The 20,726-nt window shown below is 53.0% G+C and overlaps 1 protein-coding gene and 1 long non-coding RNA gene across 14 annotated transcripts in view; one reads left to right on the forward strand and one right to left on the reverse strand.

The window, feature by feature from the left end:
- Mical2 (microtubule associated monooxygenase, calponin and LIM domain containing 2) overlaps positions 1–20,726 on the forward strand; it is a 231,139-nt gene that overhangs the window by 63,960 nt on the left and 146,453 nt on the right. For all 13 annotated transcript variants that reach the window (XR_002821839.1, XM_023719407.1, XM_023719410.1 and 10 more), the window contains one exon: positions 18,914–19,121. Coding sequence is in view for 12 of the 13 variants with exons in the window: in XM_023719407.1 (XP_023575175.1) it covers positions 18,914–19,121 (208 nt within the window). In the remaining variant the exon portion in view is untranslated. The remainder of the gene's footprint in view (positions 1–18,913; positions 19,122–20,726) is intronic.
- Positions 11,740–13,214, reverse strand: LOC111817707. The gene is made up of 2 exons (XR_002821840.1): positions 13,066–13,214; positions 11,740–12,547 (listed from the first exon to the last, which is right to left on the reverse strand). It is a non-coding gene; the product is annotated as an uncharacterized LOC111817707 (long non-coding RNA).

Genomic DNA, 20,726 nt, shown 5'->3' on the forward strand with positions numbered 1-20,726 from the left:
TGGATGGGTGGGTGGGCGGATGGGTGGATGGGTGGGTGGATGGGTGGGTGGATGGATGGATGGATGGATAGGTAGGTGGGTGGGTGGGTGGGTGGATGGGTGGGTAGTGGGTGAATGGATGAATAGCTAGATGGGTGGGTGGATGAGTGGATGGATGGATGGATACATGGGTGGGTGGATGGATGGATGGATGGATGGATGGATGGGTGAATGGATGGATAGATGAGTGGGTGGATGGATAAATAGATGGGTGGGTGGTTGGTTAGATGGATGGATGGATGAATGGAAATAGGTCACCAATGATTTTTCTAGATGCTGTTGGTAAAGTAGTAAGCACTCAACAGGAGATTACTCTTGGCATGGAAACCATCACTACTGTCATGTGCTGGGGAAATAGTGAAGAAATCCCCCACATGCCAGCCATTCTGGAGTGCCTTCCCACACAGAGGGTGTCTTCCCTGATACCCTTCTTCTGGGCCCAAGCCATTGGTGCATCCTTCCTATCCCCCTATAGAGTCTGGCCTTCTCCCAACCATCATCTGCCAGACTGGATGCAGTTGGACCCAAGCCTCCCAGCAACTCTCTGATGTGTATAGGTGTTTAGCATTTCATAGGTGTGCAGGTAAAGGCCACAGGAAGCCAGCTCCCTGAGTGGACAGGCACCCTAGCGTTGCAGGCTCTGTTGTTCAAGCAGTACTAGTTCCTGGGGTTCTCTGTGCTGTGCTGTACTGCCTAGCTCACCAGACAGGTGGCATAAACTGAGTGGAGAAGTAGGATCCCTAGGGTGTCTCAAGTGGGAAACTGAGGTGACCCTTACACCCTATCTTACTTCCTGCAAAATGCTTCCAGTGCCATCCCATCAATCTGCAACTGAATTTCCAAAATCCTGCCAGAACCTTTGAAATTCTACACCTTGTTGGCCATATACCATATGCCTCTCAGGCACATAGTAGGTACTCAGCAAAGGAGTCCTGGCATGAGGTTGTTGGGATTTGGGGACCCAGTTCCTGTAGCTGTGGTGGTTTAATTTCCACCCTCTTAAGCAGGGAGGTGGGAGGCCTCTAAATGGCCCCAGATGAGGCCTTCCTCTGTGGAATTAACTGGGGCCTGCACAGTTGCTAGACACTTGTGGGAAGTGGCTGAGAGCTCTCCTGCTTAAGAAGTGGGTTTTGAAAAACAAACAAAGCCTTGCCTACGCAGAGCTGGAGCAGGGGTTAGCTGTGGCTTTGGGAAGCTGCTCTCTTTCTCTTAGTTCAAAACAGACTAGAAGGAACTCTTCCAGTGAACTTTCATCCCTTTAAAGTAGGCCCAAAAGCTTGCTTGGAGGACAATAAATTATCTGTATTGAGAGTAAATTTAATGACAATTCTCATTTGTAAAAGACATAATTTACAGAGCCCTTTTCATACGCTCTGTGTGTAGGTAAATACTGCATGTAGCCACCTTCTCTGAGGTTATGACCTGTTGTTTTTTTTTAAGCATATTGACTCTTCATTCTGCCTGTAACACAGTAGGAAGGACACAGTAGGCATCAGTCTCTGAGCCTCAGTCTACTCATCTGCAAGTAAGGACAATAGGAGAGATGGTGAAAGAGAAAGTGCCTCTCTTGGCTGGACACAGGTACCTCCTGGGAATGTGGAGGATAGGAGCTGTACTGCCTCTGGAGGAGAAGGGAGATCAGAGCCCAGCACCAGGATGGGTCCAGCAGGCATTATCCAACTCAGAGGCGGGGAATTGCCTGACCCTGGAGGGAAGCCAGAGGCTGAGGGCCTGGGCACATGGCCGCAGGGCTGTGTACCCAGCTGGTTCCCATACCTGCTTCCTGGGGCAATGTGTCTGGGCACATCGTGCACCATCAGGCTGGCTCTCTCATGGAGCCTGGGGTGCTGGGCAGTGTTTCTCCTCACGAAACCTTAGCCAGAGCAATCAGACAGGCCTCTCCCTGCCTTCTGCCTGAGACTCAGCAGGAGAGGGCCCTGTTCCCACCCCAGCTTCCCTTCCCATGAGCATCTGCCTCGGCCCCTTTCTCTTTCTGTTTATCGTCCTCCATCTTCTTCCTGCCCCATTTTACCTTTTCTTTATCTTCCTCCCACTTCTTTTGAATTCGCTAGAGCTGTTTGCTTTCCCATCACCCAGGGTCTTATGTTTCTTGTTCCATATATAGAATGCTGATTCAGTGAATGATTTCATAGTTAAGGGGGAACATCTCTAAGATTATTTTATTTTTCAATTATGTGGTTTAATAGTTTTTTCCTTTTGAATAATTAATACAGCATCCTGGGCAGGGTGCTTTGTGAGAGAGTGTTCCTGTGTTTCCTCTGTTCTGTAGGGAGTAATCCTTCCCTTTCAGGGCAGCAGCCACCAGCGGAGCACAGAAATGAAGTCCAGACATCAGCAGGCCCCCAACCTTCCACTGAATCACCCCAGAGATATGCTGAGTGTGGCTGAGTGGTCCCAGGCCAGTGTTTTAACTTTTCTGGAACTGACTGGAGACTGGCTCAGATGCTGTGGTCTTGAAGGCTTGGTTTCTGTGGTGCCTCCACTTGAATCAGCCCTACGTCAGCGGCTGCCGGTGGAAGGGCTGGGGGTTCCCCGGCCAGCATGAGTTGTCTCTCCAGCCTCTTGTTGAGTCTGGGGCTGCTTTTCTGAAGCACCGTGGGGACTCACACGGTCTGCGTGGGTGGGCCCTGGGGGCTCGCTGTGGTCTCTCCTCTACCCTCCTTGCTACTGGCATCCCATGGTATGGCATAGATGGGTCATGGTGGGGAGGGCCAGGTACCAGATGGGGAGCAGTAGAGTGAACCACTGGGGTCTCCAGCAAGCAGTGACCACCTCCTGCCATGCCACTGGGCAGCTCTGCCTTCGGCCACCACCTCCCGCCCTTAGGAAAGGTGTGCATGCTCCTTGGATTCCCCTGGCCCTTATGCCTTCTGCTACTGGAGCCCCTAGCCAGACGACAGTGTGCTGGACACCTGGCCCCTCCACACTGAGGTCGGCTCGAGGGCAGGCACTCACCTGATTTCAATGACTTGATGTGAAAAACGAAAGATCCTAGAGTATTTTATCAATGCTTTTCTATGGACTCTTTTTAAATAGTATTATTTTTGGATATGTTCAAATAAATAAAATGTTTAAATTAATGATACCTATTTCATTTTAATTGTGGCTGTGGGAAAATCTAACAGTACACATTTGGCTCCTGTTACACTTCTATGGCAGTAGTTCTTGACCAGTGTTAGTTTTGCCTCACGGGGATATTTGGTAATGTTTGGAGATACTCTTGATGGTCACGTGCTGGGGACAAAAGGGCAGGTGCTGCCACGTCGTGGGGGGAGGCCAAGGCACTGCCAGACACTCTTTGCTGCCCTGGGTGTCTTCCTTCCAATAGAAAAAAGATCTGTCCCAAAATGTTGGTTGCACTGAGGTGGAGAAACCTGATTCTAATGGTCAGTGCTGCTTTGCTCTAACTTTGGATGAGCTCGCTACGCTTTGGGGCAGTGACTCCTTTGAAAGTCTTAGGAGAATGGAGAAAGAGCATCCTGGCCAGAGTCAGACACCAGATGGCTCAACGCGTCAGGGCCTCTGTGTTTTTATCTGCAAAATGGGCACAACAGCATCTACCCTGGAGGGGTCTAGTTTGGAGCAAGTGAGACTGACAAGTAGTGCAACCGATGCTCACAAGATCCCATTAGACAGAAGTTACAGTTGTGAAAAATCTGTTTTACTGCGTTGGCTGTCTGACGAACCACTGGGATTTTGAGGTGCTTTGAAGATTTTCTGTGATTGCCCTGACACAACAAATGAAAGCCCAATTTCTCCTCATTTCCTGCTTGGTCTCTTGTTTTTGTTCTTTCCTTTTTCCCCCCTCTTTGTCTGACTTTCAGGCTCAGCTCAGAGCACTACGATCCTCCCACTCTGAGGATCTGAGTCAGCTTGATTTCCTCTTTCTCCCCCTCCACAGCATCTGGAAGTGCTCCGTCTCATTGTCTCAGTGTGCCTCGTCCAGCCCCTCATGTCCATCCCCATATGTCCATCCCTGCATGTCCATCCCCACTTGTCTAGGCCTGTATGTCCATCCCCACATGTCCATCCCCACATGTCCATCCCCACATGCCCATTCCCGCATGTCCACCCCCGCATGTCCATCCCAGCATGTCCACCCCCACATGTCCATCCCCGCATGTCCATCCCAGCATGTCCAGCCCCGTGTGTCCAGCCCCGCGTGTCCATCCCCGTGTGTCCAGCCCAGCATGTCCATCCCCGCGTGTCCATCCCCGCATGTACATCCCTGCGTGTCCAGCCCCGCGTGTCCATCCCAGCATGTCCATCCCCTCGTGTCCATCCCCGCGTGTCCAGCCCCACGTGTCCATCCCAGCATATCCATCCCCGCGTGTCCAGCCCCGCATGTCCATCCCCGTATGTCCAGCCCAGCATGTCCATCCCCGCGTGTCCGTCCCCGCATGTCCATCCCCACGTGTCCAGCCCTGCATGTCCATCCCAGCATGTCCATCCCCGCGTGTCCATCCCAGCATGTCCATCCCCGTGTGTCCAGCCCCGCATGTCCATCCCCGCGTGTCCATCCCAGCATGTCCATCCCCGTGTGTCCATCCCAGCATGTCCATCCCCGCGTGTCCATCCCAGCATGTCCATCCTTGTGTGTCCATCCCATCATGTCCAACCCCGCATGTCCAGCCCCCGTGTCCATCCCAGCATGTCCAGCCCCACGTGTCCAGTCCTGCATGTCCAGCCCCGCGTGTCCATCCCAGCATGTCCATCCCCGCATGTCCATCCCAGCATGTCCATCTCCGCGTGTCCAGCCCCGCATGTCCATCCCCGTGTGTCCAGCCCCGCATGTCCATCCCTGTGTGTCCAGCCCTGCATGTCCATCCCCTCATGTCCAGCCCCGCATGTCCATCCCAGCGTGTCCAGCCCCATATGTCCATCCCCACGTGTCCAGCCCTGCATGTCCATCCCCGTGTGTCCAGCCCCATGTGTCCATCCCAGCATGTCCAGCCCCGCATGTCCATCCCAGCGTGTCCATCCCCGTGTGTCCAGCCCCACATGTCCTGCCCCGCATGTCCAGCCCCACGTGTCCATCCCCGTGTGTCCAGCCCCACATGTCCAGCCCCGCACGTCCAGCCCCACGTGTCCAGCCCCGCATGTCCATCCCAGCGTGTCCATCCCGTGTCCAGCCCCACATGTCCATCCCAGCGTGTCCATCCCCACGTGTCCAGCCCCACATGTCCATCCCGCGTGTCCAGCCCCGCATGTCCATCCCAGCGTGTCCAGCCCCGCATGTCCAGCCCTGCGTGTCCATCCCAGCGTGTCCATCCCCACGTGTCCATCCCAGCGTGTCCATCCTGTGTGTCCAGCCTCACGTGTCCATCCCAGCATGTCCATCCCCGCGTGTCCAGCCCCACGTGTCCATCCCAGCATGTCCATCCCCGCGTGTCCATCCCCACATGTCCATCCCCGTGTGTCCAGCCCCGCATGTCCAGCCCCGCATGTCCATCCCAGAGTGTCCAGCCCCGCGTGTCCATCCCCGTGTGTCCATCCCAGCATGTCCATCCCCGCATGTCCAGCCCCATATGTTCATCCCCGCATGTCCATCCCCACGTGTCCATCCCAGTATGTCCATCCCTGTGTGTCCATCCCAGCATGTCCATCCCAGCGTGTCCAGCCCCGCATGTCCATCCCCGTGTGTCCATCCCAGCATGTCCATCCCTGCGTGTCCAGCCCCGCATGTCCACCCCGTGTGTCCATCCCAGTATGTCTATCCCCGCGTGTCCAGCCCCGCATGTCCATCCCAACGTGTCCATCCCCGTGTGTCCATCCCAGTATGTCCAGCCCCGCATGTCCAGCCCCGCGTGTCCATCCCAGCGTGTCCATCCCCACGTGTCCAGCCCCGCATGTCCATCCCAGCGTGTCCATCCCCGCATGTTCAGCCCCACATGTCCATCCCCGCGTATCCAGCCCCACGTGTCCAGCCCCACCTAGTGGAGTGCCTTCGCCCACCCAGGTCCTTGTCTCTGCCCTTCCCAGTCCTGCTGTGTGTCAGCGTGGTGAGTGTGGCCCTGCTCAGGACCTTCTCAGTTCTAAATGCAAACGTGATCAGATGACACTTAGGAGAAGGAGCACATGGAGGGCTTACAGAGTGAGTGAGTGAGTGAGTGAACGGATGAACAGATGAATGAACGGATGAATCAAATGAGCACATGAATGGTAGACATGCCTTTCCCCTCATCTCATGGAAGGCAGTCAGGTAGTACAGGAAGCCTGAAGCAGTGGTTCCAGATACCTTATCTTCCTTTTAATAGCTCAGCAGAGCTTAAACCATACCTTCTTCGCCTACTGCGTTACTCCGCACTGCCACTCCTGCCGCCCCTGGCACCCCTGCCGTGTCTCCGAGTCTGAGCTGGAGAAGCAGTTTGTTCTCCCTGGAAGACTGTAGCAACGATGCTGCAGGTCTGCACAGATGCCCCTTCTGAGGACAGCCAGCCTGAGGGCCACGCCAACACCACGGCTCCCCTCCTGCTGACCCAGGCCTGCCCTGGAGAGCGGGCACTTTAGGTGTCCATGCAGGCCGCCCTTTGGTGCCAGAAAGGAGGCCTTCCAGAAGGTTCTCTTTGTAGACAGTTTGATAAAGAAAACCCAGTGCATTCTTCGGCAGGCATCCATCAATAACATGGCTATCCAGGGGGAGAAGGACCGTGTAGGGCTGGAGTCTCTTGATCAAGTCTAGACACTAGTCTGCTCCCAGTTTTGAAAATATTTTAACTACAGGCCACTTTGTGATAGAAAGTGACCTACTTGGAATTATTGAGAAGTTCCGGGTAGGCTCACTCGTTTGTAACAGCTGCAAGTTGAGTCACAAGTACATTCCACAGGTGAGCTTCAGTTCTCTGGCCTGAGAAGTATTTGTGAGAAGCTCGGAGGGCCTGGCCTTCCTCCAGCCCTGTGCCCAGCCTCCCAGCTCCTTCCGCACTGATCCACTCCCGCTAGTCTTCTGGAGCAGCAGGATTCCGGATTTTCTTGTGTAGCTGTCTTTTATGGGTCTGGTACCCGATATACAGCTCACCCCAAGAAGATGGGTCACAGTGTAGTTTACCCTTGGGAACCTTGAGGGTTTGCTGCCAGCTCTAAACTGGCTTTGTGACATCTCAGGTTGTTTCCCCTGAGACTAGGTCTTGCCTTGGTAAAAGGTGTGTCTATTCCTCCTCTTTTTGCCTCCATTGCCTTCCTTCCCTCTCAAACCTATACTTGGAGCAAACTGTTTAACAAATAAGCTTGTTTATTAAGCTTGTAGCAATACCTTTCCTCCACTTTTGCAAAGACTGAAGACCCAGCACCAGCCATTAACCATGGATAATCCCTGTCCATGCTAAATTAACAAAACTCAGGCAGAATGAAGAACAACAGTGGTTCGTTCATGGCTTGAGCCCAAAGTTGGACACATCAGTGTCTTTCAGTGGTGGGACCTTAACCTTAGCATCCTCACCTAAAATGGAGAGGTCAGAGAGCTTCTGTTTCTTAAGTTTGTATCTTCCTCATTTAATAAAACAATACTCTACTGCACTAAGACAATATCCTCATGAGTAATAGCTGTTACACATCCGTGAGTGTCCTGACTCAGGACAAAGATAGGACTTGATTTGATTGATTGATTCGTCTGGCAAATATATAGTGGTTCCTGCTGTAGATCAGGGACTGTCCTGCCCTCTGGGGGTACACTTGTGAGTGAGAGGCCCCTGCTTCTCAAGGTATGTATTCTGGAAGGAGAGGCGCAGTGTGAGCTAGTTAACAATTAAGGAGATCTAAGGGTATGATAAGCACTGTGCAGAAAATAAACAGACATGTGATAGCATCCCGGGTGGGGCTGGATGGTATTCAAGAGGAATGTGATGGGTGAACCCAGACCTGAGTGATAAGAAGGAGCCTGGCACTGAGAACTGAGGGGAGGGTGTTGCAGCTAGGGCTAGCAGGGGAATCCGTCACACCTCAGAGATACTAAACCGGCTCTTGGGTACCCTGACATCCCTTCTTGGACCCTTTCAGGCCAAGCAGTCATGGAGAAGGACTCCTGGGATATGCTAAGCCAGCAGTTAGGGCAGCTGTCTGGCCCTTTACAGAGAAGAGTGCTGGCCCACCGTGAGAGCCCGCGCACTCACAGTGCCCCCCATGGACACAGGGGCAGGGCAGCCCGGTGCCATAGGGAGACCTCTTGGCTGCTCCTGGCAACACAGGCACTGTCACTGTCCCTCCAATGCCCTGGAAGGCATCCACTTCCAGCCTCTGCGCGGCTGAGCCCACTGTGGCCATGTCCCAGGTGGTGTGGGATGGACTGAACGCTCCCAGAGGCCAAAAGGCTGGTTTCACTTAAAGGTTCCTTTTTAGGAAGAAAGAGAAAACAGGTCCCAATCATGGCATCCTTTTATCTGGTGCTCACCGTGTGCTCTTTCAGGCCCTTTTATGAAGAGTTCTGCATCTTGTTGACTGCACCCTAGAACTACCCTAGCTGATGGGAACTACCTTTATTCTAAAACTGACCCCAACTGTAATATGCTTTGTGCTCAAGGCCATTCAATGGCAGCTGGGCTGGCTGCTTCTCTCTGTCACCCTCTTTCTGTGTCTGGGGGTGCAGAACAGGGGCCCATAAATGGCACCTTCTCTGGCGGGAAGGGCTTAAGGAGAGGATGCAGTGGAGGTCAGCGCATGCTCGCAGCATCTTCTCACCTGTTCTCTTCCTCGGGGCCGTGTGCAGCTCTTGTCTGGTGATTATCTGTGGACATCACCGCTGGTCTGGGTTCAGCTATAGAATGGCAGGACCCGCCCTGTGTCCCTTGGCCCCGGCTGGTGCTGGCTCCAAGAATGGCTTGAGGGCTCAGGGAAGTTTTCTCTCCTCTGCTGGCCTCAGAGGAATAGGAGTTGGTGCCAGTGGGAGGAACGCCCAGCCGTGGTTGATACAGAACCATTGTCAAGCTTCATGGCGGTCTTGCTGCAGAGGCTGGCCCCGGGAGAAGCTGTCCGTGACTCTGCGGGCAGGGGCAGCCTTGCCTGCAGCCACGAGTGGCCACGGGATGAGGTGGGGCCAGTGGGGGCTCAGGGACCCATGAGGGAATCAAAAGGCCAGAAAGGAAGAGTGGACCCCAGTGCGGGGGTGGGGGGAAGGTGGCAGAGAGGGCACTGTGGAGGAACAGGCCCAGCGCTGGCATTTCAAGGACCTGGTGGTAGTGCCTTTGAGTGGTCTTAGCTGTGTGAGCAGAATGTGGAGGGGCAGGGAGGGGCTGTGGTGCTAGGCCGCTGGGCTCAAATGCCCGTTCCTACGCTCACTGGCTCCGCATAGCCGTTCTGTGCCTTGCGTTCCTAATCCTGGGTGGTTGTGATGTTGAGTGGACATGCGTGGCCCCTCAGCACTGTGCTAGGTGGGGAGCACAACTCCACGAACCCCAGCTCTGCTAAGGCAGCTCACCTCTGAGCCCTAGTTTCTCGACTGCAAAATGGGACCACGATGCTCTTTTCCTGATGGCTCCTCTGAGGACTACCTGAGTGAACGTACTTACAGCAGCGGTGGCAGCAGACTGCCTGGCCTCAGGGGACCCCTGTCGGTGGCACCTGTTGGATGGAGATGTTTGCCAGCAGGCAGAGTGACAGCTGCTCCTAGCAGCCCTGCCTACATATCCAGACCGGGCAGGCGGAGGGTGCTGATGCCCAGCTCTGTTCTACCTTTAACACCGGATTAAGTGGCCCATGTTGTTGGCTCCTTAGGAAGGCTGCTAAGTTTCCCTGCTGGGGCCTGCCAGTCTCTGCTGCCTTGTAGTCACCAAGCCAGAGTGGCCTCGGGGTGCTGGGCCACTAGGGCCTCCTGAGTATACTGCCCTCTTTTTGCCTTGCTTTCTTCCTTGCCTTGCTTTCTTCCTTCTCCTCTTCCTTTCTTCTTCTCCTCCTCCTCCCTCTTCCTCCTCCTCTTCTTTTTCTTCTCTTCCTCCTCCTCTTCTCCTTTTCTTTCTCCTTCCTCCTCTTCCTTCTTCTCTTTCTCCTTCTCTTCCTCCTCCTCTTCTCCTTCTTTCCTTCTGCTCCTCTACCTCTTCCTCCTCTTCTCCTTCTCTTCCTCCTCCTTTTCTCCTCCTTCTCCCCCTCTCCTCCTCCTCCTCCCTTCTCCTCCTTCCTCCTCCTCCTCTCTGTCTCACTCTGTCTCCCTTTCACTTTCTCCTTCCTTCCTTCCTTCCTTCCTTCCTTCCTTCCTTCCTTCCTTCCTTCCTTGTTTGTCTTTCTTTCCCATCTTTTCTTCTGGAAGATATGTTAACACTATTTATTACAATTTGGACATTTTATTTTATTTTGTTTGATACCAGGAATCAAACTCAGGACCTCGCACTTGTCAAGCAGGTGCTTGTGCTACTGAGCTCTCTCTCTGGCCCCAATTTGGACATTTTAAAACTTTATCACCTAATAATTTCATTTTAAATAATGTGTCCAGTGGAAACACGAAAGTGTGAAAAATATCAACATGAATACCCATTGCAATGGCAGAGTATAAGGAGGGACAGGTCAAGATAAGGATAGAGAATCCTGCGGAATTCCAGGCCTCTTGTTTCCGAGACTCAGCGCTCTTCTGCCTTTGGGTGTTGTCCCTTCCATGGCTTCTGTGTGCTTTGCTGGATTGTTTCATTTTTCCACAGCTAGTTTGGGCTAGCTTCCTGTCTCTGGCAGAGGGGTGTAACAAAGGAGAAGTATTATCAACCAAGAGCAGGGAGGTGCCAAGTCCCCCTTCATGGATGATGAAGAGATGTAGGAAAGGATGAGCCAAAACACTGTTTCCCAGAACCATGAAGCCAGCAGGACTAGTAGGAGACTGGGGAGACAAAGAATTCAGAAATGTGGCAACAAAAGTCCCCCGAATATGGAGTCCCCTCTTATTTCTCTGACGACAGCGGAGCATTTGCCTGTGCCAGGCACATGGCTTGAGATGCATGAGCCTGTGAGAAGGCTACAGAAGATGGGTGAGCACACTCGAAGGGTCATTCACCCTCACCCAGAAGTGGCACCATGGAGCGAGGGGTGGCCCTGGCCTACAGATGCCTCTCTGCACTTTTTCCAGCAGGCTCTGCACATTTGGTCAATGCTTGGCCCCAGAGCCAGATGTCTGGTTCAGCTTCTGGCTTTGCCGTGTCCCAGCCACAACAGAGGCTGGATATGTTTTGCTGTGAATGTAGACTTAAGTGGGCCTGGTTCTAAATGGCTGTGAGTTTTACTGGCTTTGCTGTGGCGAGGGCACCCAATACGACAGGGCTTAATGGTTTTAAGAGTTACCAAGCAACTAGAAAGAAAAAGAGAAAATGATAAAAATGAACTCCTGTTGCTGGATGCCAGGTTGATTGTGCCTTGTAGCTCTGCTTTTTCTCCTGTGCATGGCTCGGAACTTTTTAGCTTTCAATATATCTTGGCCCAGCCCATGTCAGAGGGTTCATCTCTCTGTTCCTCTTCAAGGAAGTGAGATTCTTGTGATGCTACATTTTGGTCTTGGAAAAACCCATGATTTCTGCTGTCCTGAGGGGAAGACAGGTGTCTGGCCACCCTCACCCTCTCCTTAATGGCTCAGAGGTCCTTGCTGGGGACAGGTCCTGCCAGGCCACCATCACCAAAGCTCAGGAAACGAGAGCTCACAGGACCAGTGATGGAGAGAAAACTGATGTAAAATGTGCTATAATTTGTCATATCAAGAGATGCACTCAAAACATGTACATTTCATTCTATAATGTTACCTTAAAAAACCCCAAGCATCTGGTCAGGAGAAATAAATTGGAGATGGAGGAAGACAAGGAGGGATGTGGTAGGCACTGAAGGTGGAAGGAAACCTGAGTTCAGTTTCGTGTTTGGGCCCTGAGGCCGTGGTGAGCTCTTCTGATTTGGAGTTCTGAGTGTCACAGAAAAGTGGGAAAAACTGGCAGGGGCAAGGGAACGACACCAGGTAGGAGCTCTAATGTCAGGGTCACGAGGCGTGATGGTGACTTAGGTAAGAGGGCAGTCCAGAGAAGGTGAAAGCTGGCTGGACCCTAGGCTTGCTGTGAAGGGAAGGTGGAAAAGACGTATGGGTGAGAGGCTGTGAGGTGAGGGAAGAAAGGAGTCAAGACGGATCCCAGATTGTTCATCTAAGCAGCTACAAACATAAATTGATGGGGACAGTCACACAGGGTGGGGCACAAGGGGCTGTAGATCTGCTGCCTGGGAGATGCTAGTGAGAAGAACCGGAATTCAGTGGCTGACGACTGTGGGAGTCTGGGGTCCAGGCAGCTTCAGGGTCGGAGTAACTTGGAGTATCATCCACATAAAGTGATAGTAAAGCCAGCGAAGTAGATGATATCCTGGAAAAGAAGAGAAGAAGCCGAGAGCAGAGCCAGGCCGAGGTGCCGAGCGTGAGGGCGCGGTGGGAGGCATGGGAAAGCAGGGCTTGTGCACAGTAGCTTGTAGCTTCATTTCTCCTCACCATCTCTTCATCATTGCTCTCAAACCAGTTGTTGTAAAGTAGAACTTCCATTCTATTCCAAACCTATAACAGCCAAAGAGGAAAATAAAACCCAAACTAAGTCTCGTCTCCAAGGTCCTCCTGGGACTGGCTCCGTCTCCCTGACCTGCCAAGTCTTCCCTTCCCCACTGTCCCCAGCCCCGCTCCAGCCCCTCACTACCTGGCATTGCCTCCCCTTCTCAGCCCACCCTTCCTTCTGTCTCTAGTTCCGCTGCCTCAGTTTACTCCTGTTCCGTCTTCTAGAGCAGGCTTTCTTGAACAAAGTCAGCTGTCTGTTCCATCCCCCGTTTCTACAGCCTCACAGGTTGCCGCAGACAATCCAGCACTCCGTGTCTGTTCTCCTCCAGTCCTCACCCAGTCAGCTTGATGAGGGGTCAGAACAGAAGCCTGGCACCCCACAGAGCTGTCTCCTTAGTCCTAGCATAGTTTAGACGGGAGGTAGAACAATAATCCGCTCCCATGTGACCCTCTGTGGAAACCTGGATGAATTCGCATAAGGTCACCATGAGCCTTGACTCTGAGATCAAAAGCTAGATTCTCACCTGGGTCCGACAGCCACAGTCGGGTCATTTCCTCCTCCTGAGCTCCAGCTTTCTCATCTTCCCAGGGACCATGAACACCTATCATAAGCAGCAGTACACAGTGGCTCCACTTTTATTATTATTATCATCAGTACTAGGATTGCTGTCGCTCTTCCTGCAAGGGTACACAAGCATCCACAAAGTTAGGACTGAGTTGGCACTTGGGAGGTGCCTGCTAATGCAGGCTGGGCTGGGGTGGCATTCATAGCCTGCTTTGGGGGAGCTCACGCTTAAGTGGAGAGAGGGCAAGAGATATGACCAGCACCAAAGGTCAGCCCTGGCCATGAGGACGGCGCTTGCAGGGTCCGGCCAATGCACCCACACTCACAAGAGGAGGACACGGCATTTCAGGCGAGACTGTCCCCACCACCTTGGCCTCTGCTTCTGGTTTCATATGAAGTTGGAGCTCAGGCTCAGGCTAGAAGGGAGGGACAAAACAGTGGAATGTTTCTCAGGAGAGCTGGAGTCATTTTTCTAAAGAAAGTACAGAAAATAGAGGATACTCTTTCCATTTCCTTCCTGTACCTTCTGGGTTTTGTAAGTGATGTGTGACTGTTACTTGCGAATGACATGGAAGGACCAAGATGCAGGAGAGAGCTGAGACCCAGGCAGGGTTAGTCAGATGAGGTGTGGCTCCCTAGCTGGGAGGACCAGAAGAGCTCTGCCTGGCCACCCTTCTCAGAGACCCCTCCCCATGTAGGACTTTCTGTGGCCACTTGGCTAGATGGCCTGCAGGGTGAGGATGTGAGCTGGGCTCTCATGCCAAGTCCCTACTCTGCATGTGAGTGGCACACTGGATTGACAAAGTCCCCACCCTATGATTCTGAGTAAGCTGTCTTTGCTATTGGCATTACAGCAGCAGCCAGGGCCTCGGGTTTAACTAGGTAAGTAGCTCATCCTGGCAGCCAGTAAGGCTCCAGAGCCTCCCAACGAAGCATGGTTGCATGGCACGTCCCTGGCACCAGAGCATGATCCAAGGGCGTTGCTGCACGCAGGGCGACAGCACCAGGCAGGATCTCCAGTGTCCAGCTTGCTGCTGGGGCCATGAGTTCGCCACAGAAAGCTTTCAGTGTCTGAGCCCAAGCTCCGCTGCTCTGGCACCTGCTGAGTGGCCTCTCCACGCCGCCCGGCCTGGGAATTTCCTGTGTGGAAGATGTGAAGTGCCCCGGCCTGGGCTCAGCTTTGTCCTTCCCTGCAGAGACCCTGAGAGCTCGGTCTAGGCTCTGGCTCCGTTCAGAAGGCCATTACGTGTGCCGTGTGGAAGGGAGGAGGTGGCCTCGCTCTGTCCGCTCCGCTTCCCCAGCCTTGGACCTTGCTCCCAGACCAGCTGTTAAGAGCACAGACCTTGGACCTACACTTCTGGGTTCAGATCCAAACTTGGTCACTCATCACCTTGGAGTGACTTCTCATCCTCCTTGTTTCCATTTCTAACTCAAAATTGCTTAACTTTTCTATGTCTGGGCGTCCTCACTTACAGAGCAGGAATGATACTGCTTCCCTAGGGTAGCTGCAGGAAAGGAGGGCATACACAAAGTGGTCAGAATGGCCCTCGGCAGCAGGAAGCTCTGGGCACAGTGCAGTCAGCCTTGCCAGACAGGTGCAGGGCAGCCAAAGCAGGCTGGTAGCAAAGACCCCTCTGTGTGCTTCTGCATGCACAGCGCCTCAGGCAGCAGAGGCAGAACTCAGCAGCAGCCATGAAGCCTGCAGACTGCCATCTCTGGCCTGGCCCCAGTCCCCTCAGCAGCTCCCTCGGAGCCTCGCGGCCCAGCCCTGCACGCCCCTTTGCTGTGGACTGGAAGGAGGGGCAGGTGGGAGCTGTGCGTTGTTCCCAAGACCTGGCTCCTACTTGCCGGGCCTCTCTGCAGGGCGGCAAGAGTCCTGTGTACGCTGGGCCAGTCAGCCATCGCTGTTACCCTTCTCTGACCCCTGACACATGCATGCTTTTTCCATCATGGCACGGGTCTCTTGCTAACGTGGGGACCTGAGCCCTGCCGAGCTTATCTCCACAATGGATTTCCTGCTGGTGTTGGATCTGTCCCACTCCCTAATGAGTAATAATTTGTTGCCTGAACACACAGATATGCTGACATCCAAGATGCTGCTGGCCTTGGCAGACCCCAACTCCTACAGTGTGGGTGGGAATCTGCAGACAGTGACCCTAGTTGACCTGCACCACATGTCCCATATGTGGACGGAGGAAGAGCTGACTGGGCGGCGTGGATGGAAAGTCCATCCATCTGTGAGCTGTGTTCTGAGGCCTCTGGGTGCCAGACTCCGTCCTGGGCTCTGGGACACTGACAGGCTACGATCGCAAGTGGGCAGTGATCGCAGGCAGAGCACCGTCGTGGAGGAGGAGGGAGAGGGCCGGGGAGAGCCCTTGGAGCAGTGACGCTACCTTAGGTGCTCCAGGAGGGCCTCGGGGCTGTTTTATCGAAATCCTTCCTTTCTCGAAACTCATTCCTCAGCAGCGGTGCTTTTCTAGGGAAAGTGGAGAGCTCCTTCGGAGGTGATGGAGACAGTGCTTTGCCTCTGTGGTCTCCTCGGGCCATGCGGAGGTCCAGAGCATTGACGGTGGCGCCCGGGGAAGCCGCTCTCGGCTGCCCTCCGCCCTGGCATGTGACTCCACCCCACTCAGCCTCCTGTTGGAACCCAGAGTTCCCACGCTGATCCTAGCAAGTGTGTCCCAGGGGACCTGGCCTGGCCCCGGCCAAGAGGCCCGCTGCTTGGGACAGCTGCAGCTGACTTTCTTGCTTTGTATACCTATGCTCATTGCTATTTGCTCTGCTTTTAGACTACAGTGTGGTCAATGTCTCCAAAATTTCAGGCCCAAATTTTATGTTTGGGCCTAAGATGGTGGGAAAACTCGGCTTTCACCAATGGGATTTCAGGTGTAGCCAGAAGAAGCAGATGCAGCGCACCGGCTGCTGTGTGTGGTGTGCATTAGATACCCAGCGGCCCTCGCTGGTGGGACAGAGGTCCCTGCCTTGTCCAGGAAGCAGCAACGGTGTCAGAAGCCTGCAGGAAGCTCTCCACTACCCCTTCTTGCCCTCCTTCACCCCACATCCTCCAGCCCCTCCCACTCCTCTCGCCCTGGCCTGGAGAGACAGAACTTGCCAACAGGAAAAGATGCACTAAGCGCAAAGAAATGCAGTGACTCCAGACTTAACCCCAGAGCAGACCTCATCCACGCTGGGGCTGGGGCTGTGCTTTGCGATGGCCGTCATTGTCTAGCTATGCAGAGCGGGGCGCTGCTCAGGCTGGGAGATAAGGGGCTGAGCTGGCCCCGGGCACAGCTCTCTCCAGGTGCCACCACGTGGAGAGGAAGCCTGAGCCTGCAGGACCCGCGCCCCCCACGGCTCTGGCGTGAGCCTTATCTGTGGTGACTTCACTTCCCCTGGGTGTGTACACTCTCCCTGAAGGTCCCAAAGAGTAAATCACTTGGCTGATGGTGTGGGAGCTTCTGATAGCCCCAGCTGTGCTTCTCCTTCGGTCCCTGGTGGTCTCGCTGATAGTGGAGGATGGATAATTGCTTGGGGAGGAGAGTGTGTTTTTTTAAGATAAGATTTGACCCTGAGAAGAAGGAGCCCTCCAGACGCCTCTGCAAGGGCCAGGAGAGAGGGCTGGGTGCAGGCCACGCCTGTTCCCCCTCGCCGGGGCAGTGTCCAGTGCTGAGGGCCCCAGGCGAACGCTGCCTTGGAGGGAGCTCAGCCCAGGCACTGCTGTGGCCTTCTGCTTCCCTGGTTTGGAACACAGCGACCAAACACTGAAACACTGGAACACTGCTGTTTGTATGCCTTCATCTGAGAAGTGTGTGTTCATCTCAGATGCCTACTTTTAGACTGGATCTTTGAATTTTGGGGGCCCCATTTTTATTTTCAATTCTTTATATGTTTTAGATAGAAATCCTTTGTCTGAGGGTTGACTGGTATAATTTCTTCCAACTCTGTGGGTTATCTTTTTACTTTGTTAGTGATTTCTTTCATTGTGCAGGAGCTTTTTAATATGGTGAGTTGCTTTTTTTTTTTTTTTATACCAAGAAATGAACTCAGAACATTGCACTTGTCATGCAAGTCCTTATGCTGCTGTGCCAATTCCTCGGCCCAAGATCCCATTTTTTTATTCTTTGTAGTGTTTTCTGCACAGTCTGGGTTTTGTTCACGAAGTCTGTTTACACCTGTGTCTTCAAGTTCTACTATTTTCTCTTCCAGTATGTTTAGTGTTTCTGTTTTAATATTTAGATCTTTGACCCATTTTGCCTTTAGTGCATGAGCCAGCAGTTTTAGCATAGGCAGAGGAGTACAAACTTCACCACTACCTAATTGCTAAGTGTTCCATAAGCAACCACATACCCGGTGTCAGCCACTCCCACACCTACCCTCTCCATTTCCCATAACCACAAAGCTGCTTCCTGCTTTTAGGGACCTGTCTGGGAATTTCTATAAAGATAACAAGTGATACTGAGCACAGTGCTTTCAAGGTTCATCCAGTGTTATGATTTCATTCCTTTTCATAGCTGAGTGCTATTTCCCTATGTAGTACTATTTCACGTTTTGTTTATTCATCAGTCGGTAGACATTCGGGTTGTTCCCACCTTTGGGCCATTTGAATGATGCTGCCGAAAGTAACCATGTGCAAGTTCCTTGTATGGGCAAGTGTTTCTCTTTCTCTTGGGTATTATATTATGCTGATGGGCAAGTTACTGGCTCCTACGGTAACTGTATAGTGCACTATTTGTGGAATGGCCCACCTGTTCCAAAGCACTGGTGCTGTTTTATGTTACCACCAGCCAGGTGTGAGGGCCAGCCCTGTTCTCACCAGCGCTGATTATTCTGTCTCTTCTTACTATAGGGACTAGGAAGGGACAGCTCCTTGTGGCTTTGATTTGCATTCCTCTGAGGGCTGATGGTATTGAGTATCTCTTCATGTAGTCACCATTTATTAGTATATCTTCTTTGAAGAAATATCCATTCACATCCTTTACTCATTCTTAAATTGCAATGTTTACAACTTTATTGTGGAGTTGTCAACCCTCTTTATATATTTTGGATACAGGTTCTATACCAGATACATGACTTGCAAATATTTTCTCCCCACCTTGAGTTTGTTTCTTTACTTTCTTTTTTTTTTTTTTAATTTTATTTATTTATTTGTGTGTGTGTGTGTGTGTGTGTGTGTGTGTGTGTGTGTGTGGCCAGCTCAGCCCACCAGGGGGCGGGGCTGGCTGGCATGTGGTGCTGGGGGATTGAACCGCGGTCCCTGTGCTTTGCTAAGCTTGCTCCAAGCAGGTGCTTTAGACCACTGAGCCATCTCACCAGCCCCTGTTTCTTTACTTTCTTAGCAACATGCTTAGAGCCACTGGAGTTCTAATTTTGATGAAGTTCAGTTTACCAATTTCTTTTCTCTGGTGCTTGTGCTTTTGGTGTTCTACAGCCTAATCTGAGATCATGAAAATGTACTCTATGCATTTAGAAACACGATCTACTTTTCGATAGCCTTAGGACGCCTAATGACTCTTCCTAGACCCACTTCCTGGATGCGGAAACTAAGAGGTCCATGCCAGAGCTGGGATTTACACGCAGCTCCTCTGAGCCCCACTCACCTCTCCTGTGCCTCCTCCAGAGTGCTTGCCCTCTGCAACCCTCACAGGACAGGACTGTGGCTGGTGCTCTGTGGGGCACAGGTGATGCATCTGGGGTGGACGGAGGACAGGCCCCGCAGGTGTGCAGGGCGCTCTTCCCATGGGCTCGGGTGTTGCACAGCTCACTGGGTGCTGAAAGTTGCTTAGTGGCTCTGTCCTCTCCCTCCGCAGTGTCTCATTGTTGGTGGAGGACCCTGTGGCTTGCGCACTGCCATTGAACTTGCCTACCTGGGAGCCAAAGTGGTCGTGGTAGAGAAGAGGGACACCTTCTCCCGGAACAATGTGCTGCACCTCTGGCCTTATACCATCCATGACCTGCGGGGCCTGGGAGCCAAGAAGTTCTACGGGAAGTTCTGCGCTGGCTCCATCGACCATATCAGTGAGTGGGTCATGATCTGGCTAGGTTCTGGGGGCCATATCTGTCCCCACCCTGGAGACTCCAGCTGCCGAGCCCCTGTGGGCTCCATACATCCAAGTAGCAGGCATCTCCTGAGGGCCTGCTTTGTGCCTTGGTCTAGGCCCTGTGCAGCACCCACCAAGCTGTGCGCACCAGGAAGCCAGGGATATGTCCCATTCCCTAGCACCTCTATCCCCAGGCCACCCCAGGGTGCTCGACCCACAGTGGATCCTCAGTAAACATCTGTTGAATGAATGAATGAAATATGGAAGCCAGAGGTAGGAGTAAGTGGCAGAGCCCAGGCTCCAGGAAGCTCACCAAGATTTTGCCAGTCATAAAATGTGACTTGTGAGCATCAATCACCCTTCCCATTAAGTGGTCCGAACCATGGCGACCTGGCATAAAGGAGTCTGGACCCTGCATTGCTGGTGCCAGGGAGCCACAGGAGGCTGTAGAGCAGAGGAATGACACAATTGAAGTGGCATTGTGAGACCAGTCTAATGCCAACGTTTCCTGGGGAGAGAAGCCATTACAATGTGACTTCGGGAGAATAGGGAAGAAGTGGGGTCTGAGTACCTTGGGTCCCAGCATCACTGAGCGCTTAGGAGAGCCGGGCCCTTTGCTCTGAGGCTGGGCCTCTCTGGGTGAGGTCTGGGCAGCCTGGTTGTCCGGGAGGGAGAATCCCGGCTCACAGCTTTGCAGTGGGGAGGTCTTTAGCCCTTTTGTAGAGCAGTGGAGACCTATTAAAGTGAGGGTGAGTATAATGTTTGCATCCACTTGGTTCCAGAATCTGTGTCTTCAATTTCTATCTGACTGGAGATAGAAATCCCTTATCATCTGCAAGCCCCTGCTTCAGCCAATGTCAAGTGTGATTGACATTCATCTCCCAGGACTGCTGGGGTCAAACAAGGTCCAGCTGGCCACACGCTTAGCACTACAGTGCCTGGCCCATAATAGGTGCTCAGAAAAATGTGTTGCCTCTACTGATATTCACTGGGCAAAAAGCAGCCGCAGCCCCCAAGCCTGCACCCCCTGAGCTGTGTTTTCCCAGTCTGTGCTTCTTTGTGGGGGCGGGTGAGAGGAGAGTAGCAGAGCCACATTCCTACAAGGAGTAGAACTGGTGGGAAAAGGAGCAGGCTTGGGGTGGGAATGGCTGGAGGGAATTATCAGCCACAGAGGGTGTAATTTATTCAGATGCAGAATTTACCAGCAGTGGCCTGAGCTTATTCCCACTGTAGGATGAGAAAATTCCAGGGAGTCCAGTGGAAAGAAAGTCAGACTTGCCCAGAAAGCTACTGCGTCAGGCTTCAGGATGATCTGCCCCACCCATGAAGAGCGAGCCACTTAGGGATGCACGGCAACCACACTGGGCACGACTTTCTTATGGGGTCCCCTGAGAGCAGGGCCATGGGCTGGGGTCACAGCCAGGAGCCCCTCCTGCCTGCATTGTTGGGGCCCCCACTACACCACTAGTCCTTGGGGATATCCCAGTGTGCAGTGTTCTATCCATGAGACTGAAGCAGCAGGGCGATTGTTGTCAAGGCTCCAGGCCCCAGGAGGAGGAGGAGGAGGAGGAGGAGGGGGAGG

This window comes from Octodon degus, unplaced genomic scaffold (assembly GCF_000260255.1).
Source record: "Octodon degus isolate 3935 unplaced genomic scaffold, OctDeg1.0 scaffold00067, whole genome shotgun sequence".
Classification (NCBI taxonomy): Eukaryota; Metazoa; Chordata; class Mammalia; order Rodentia; family Octodontidae; genus Octodon; species Octodon degus.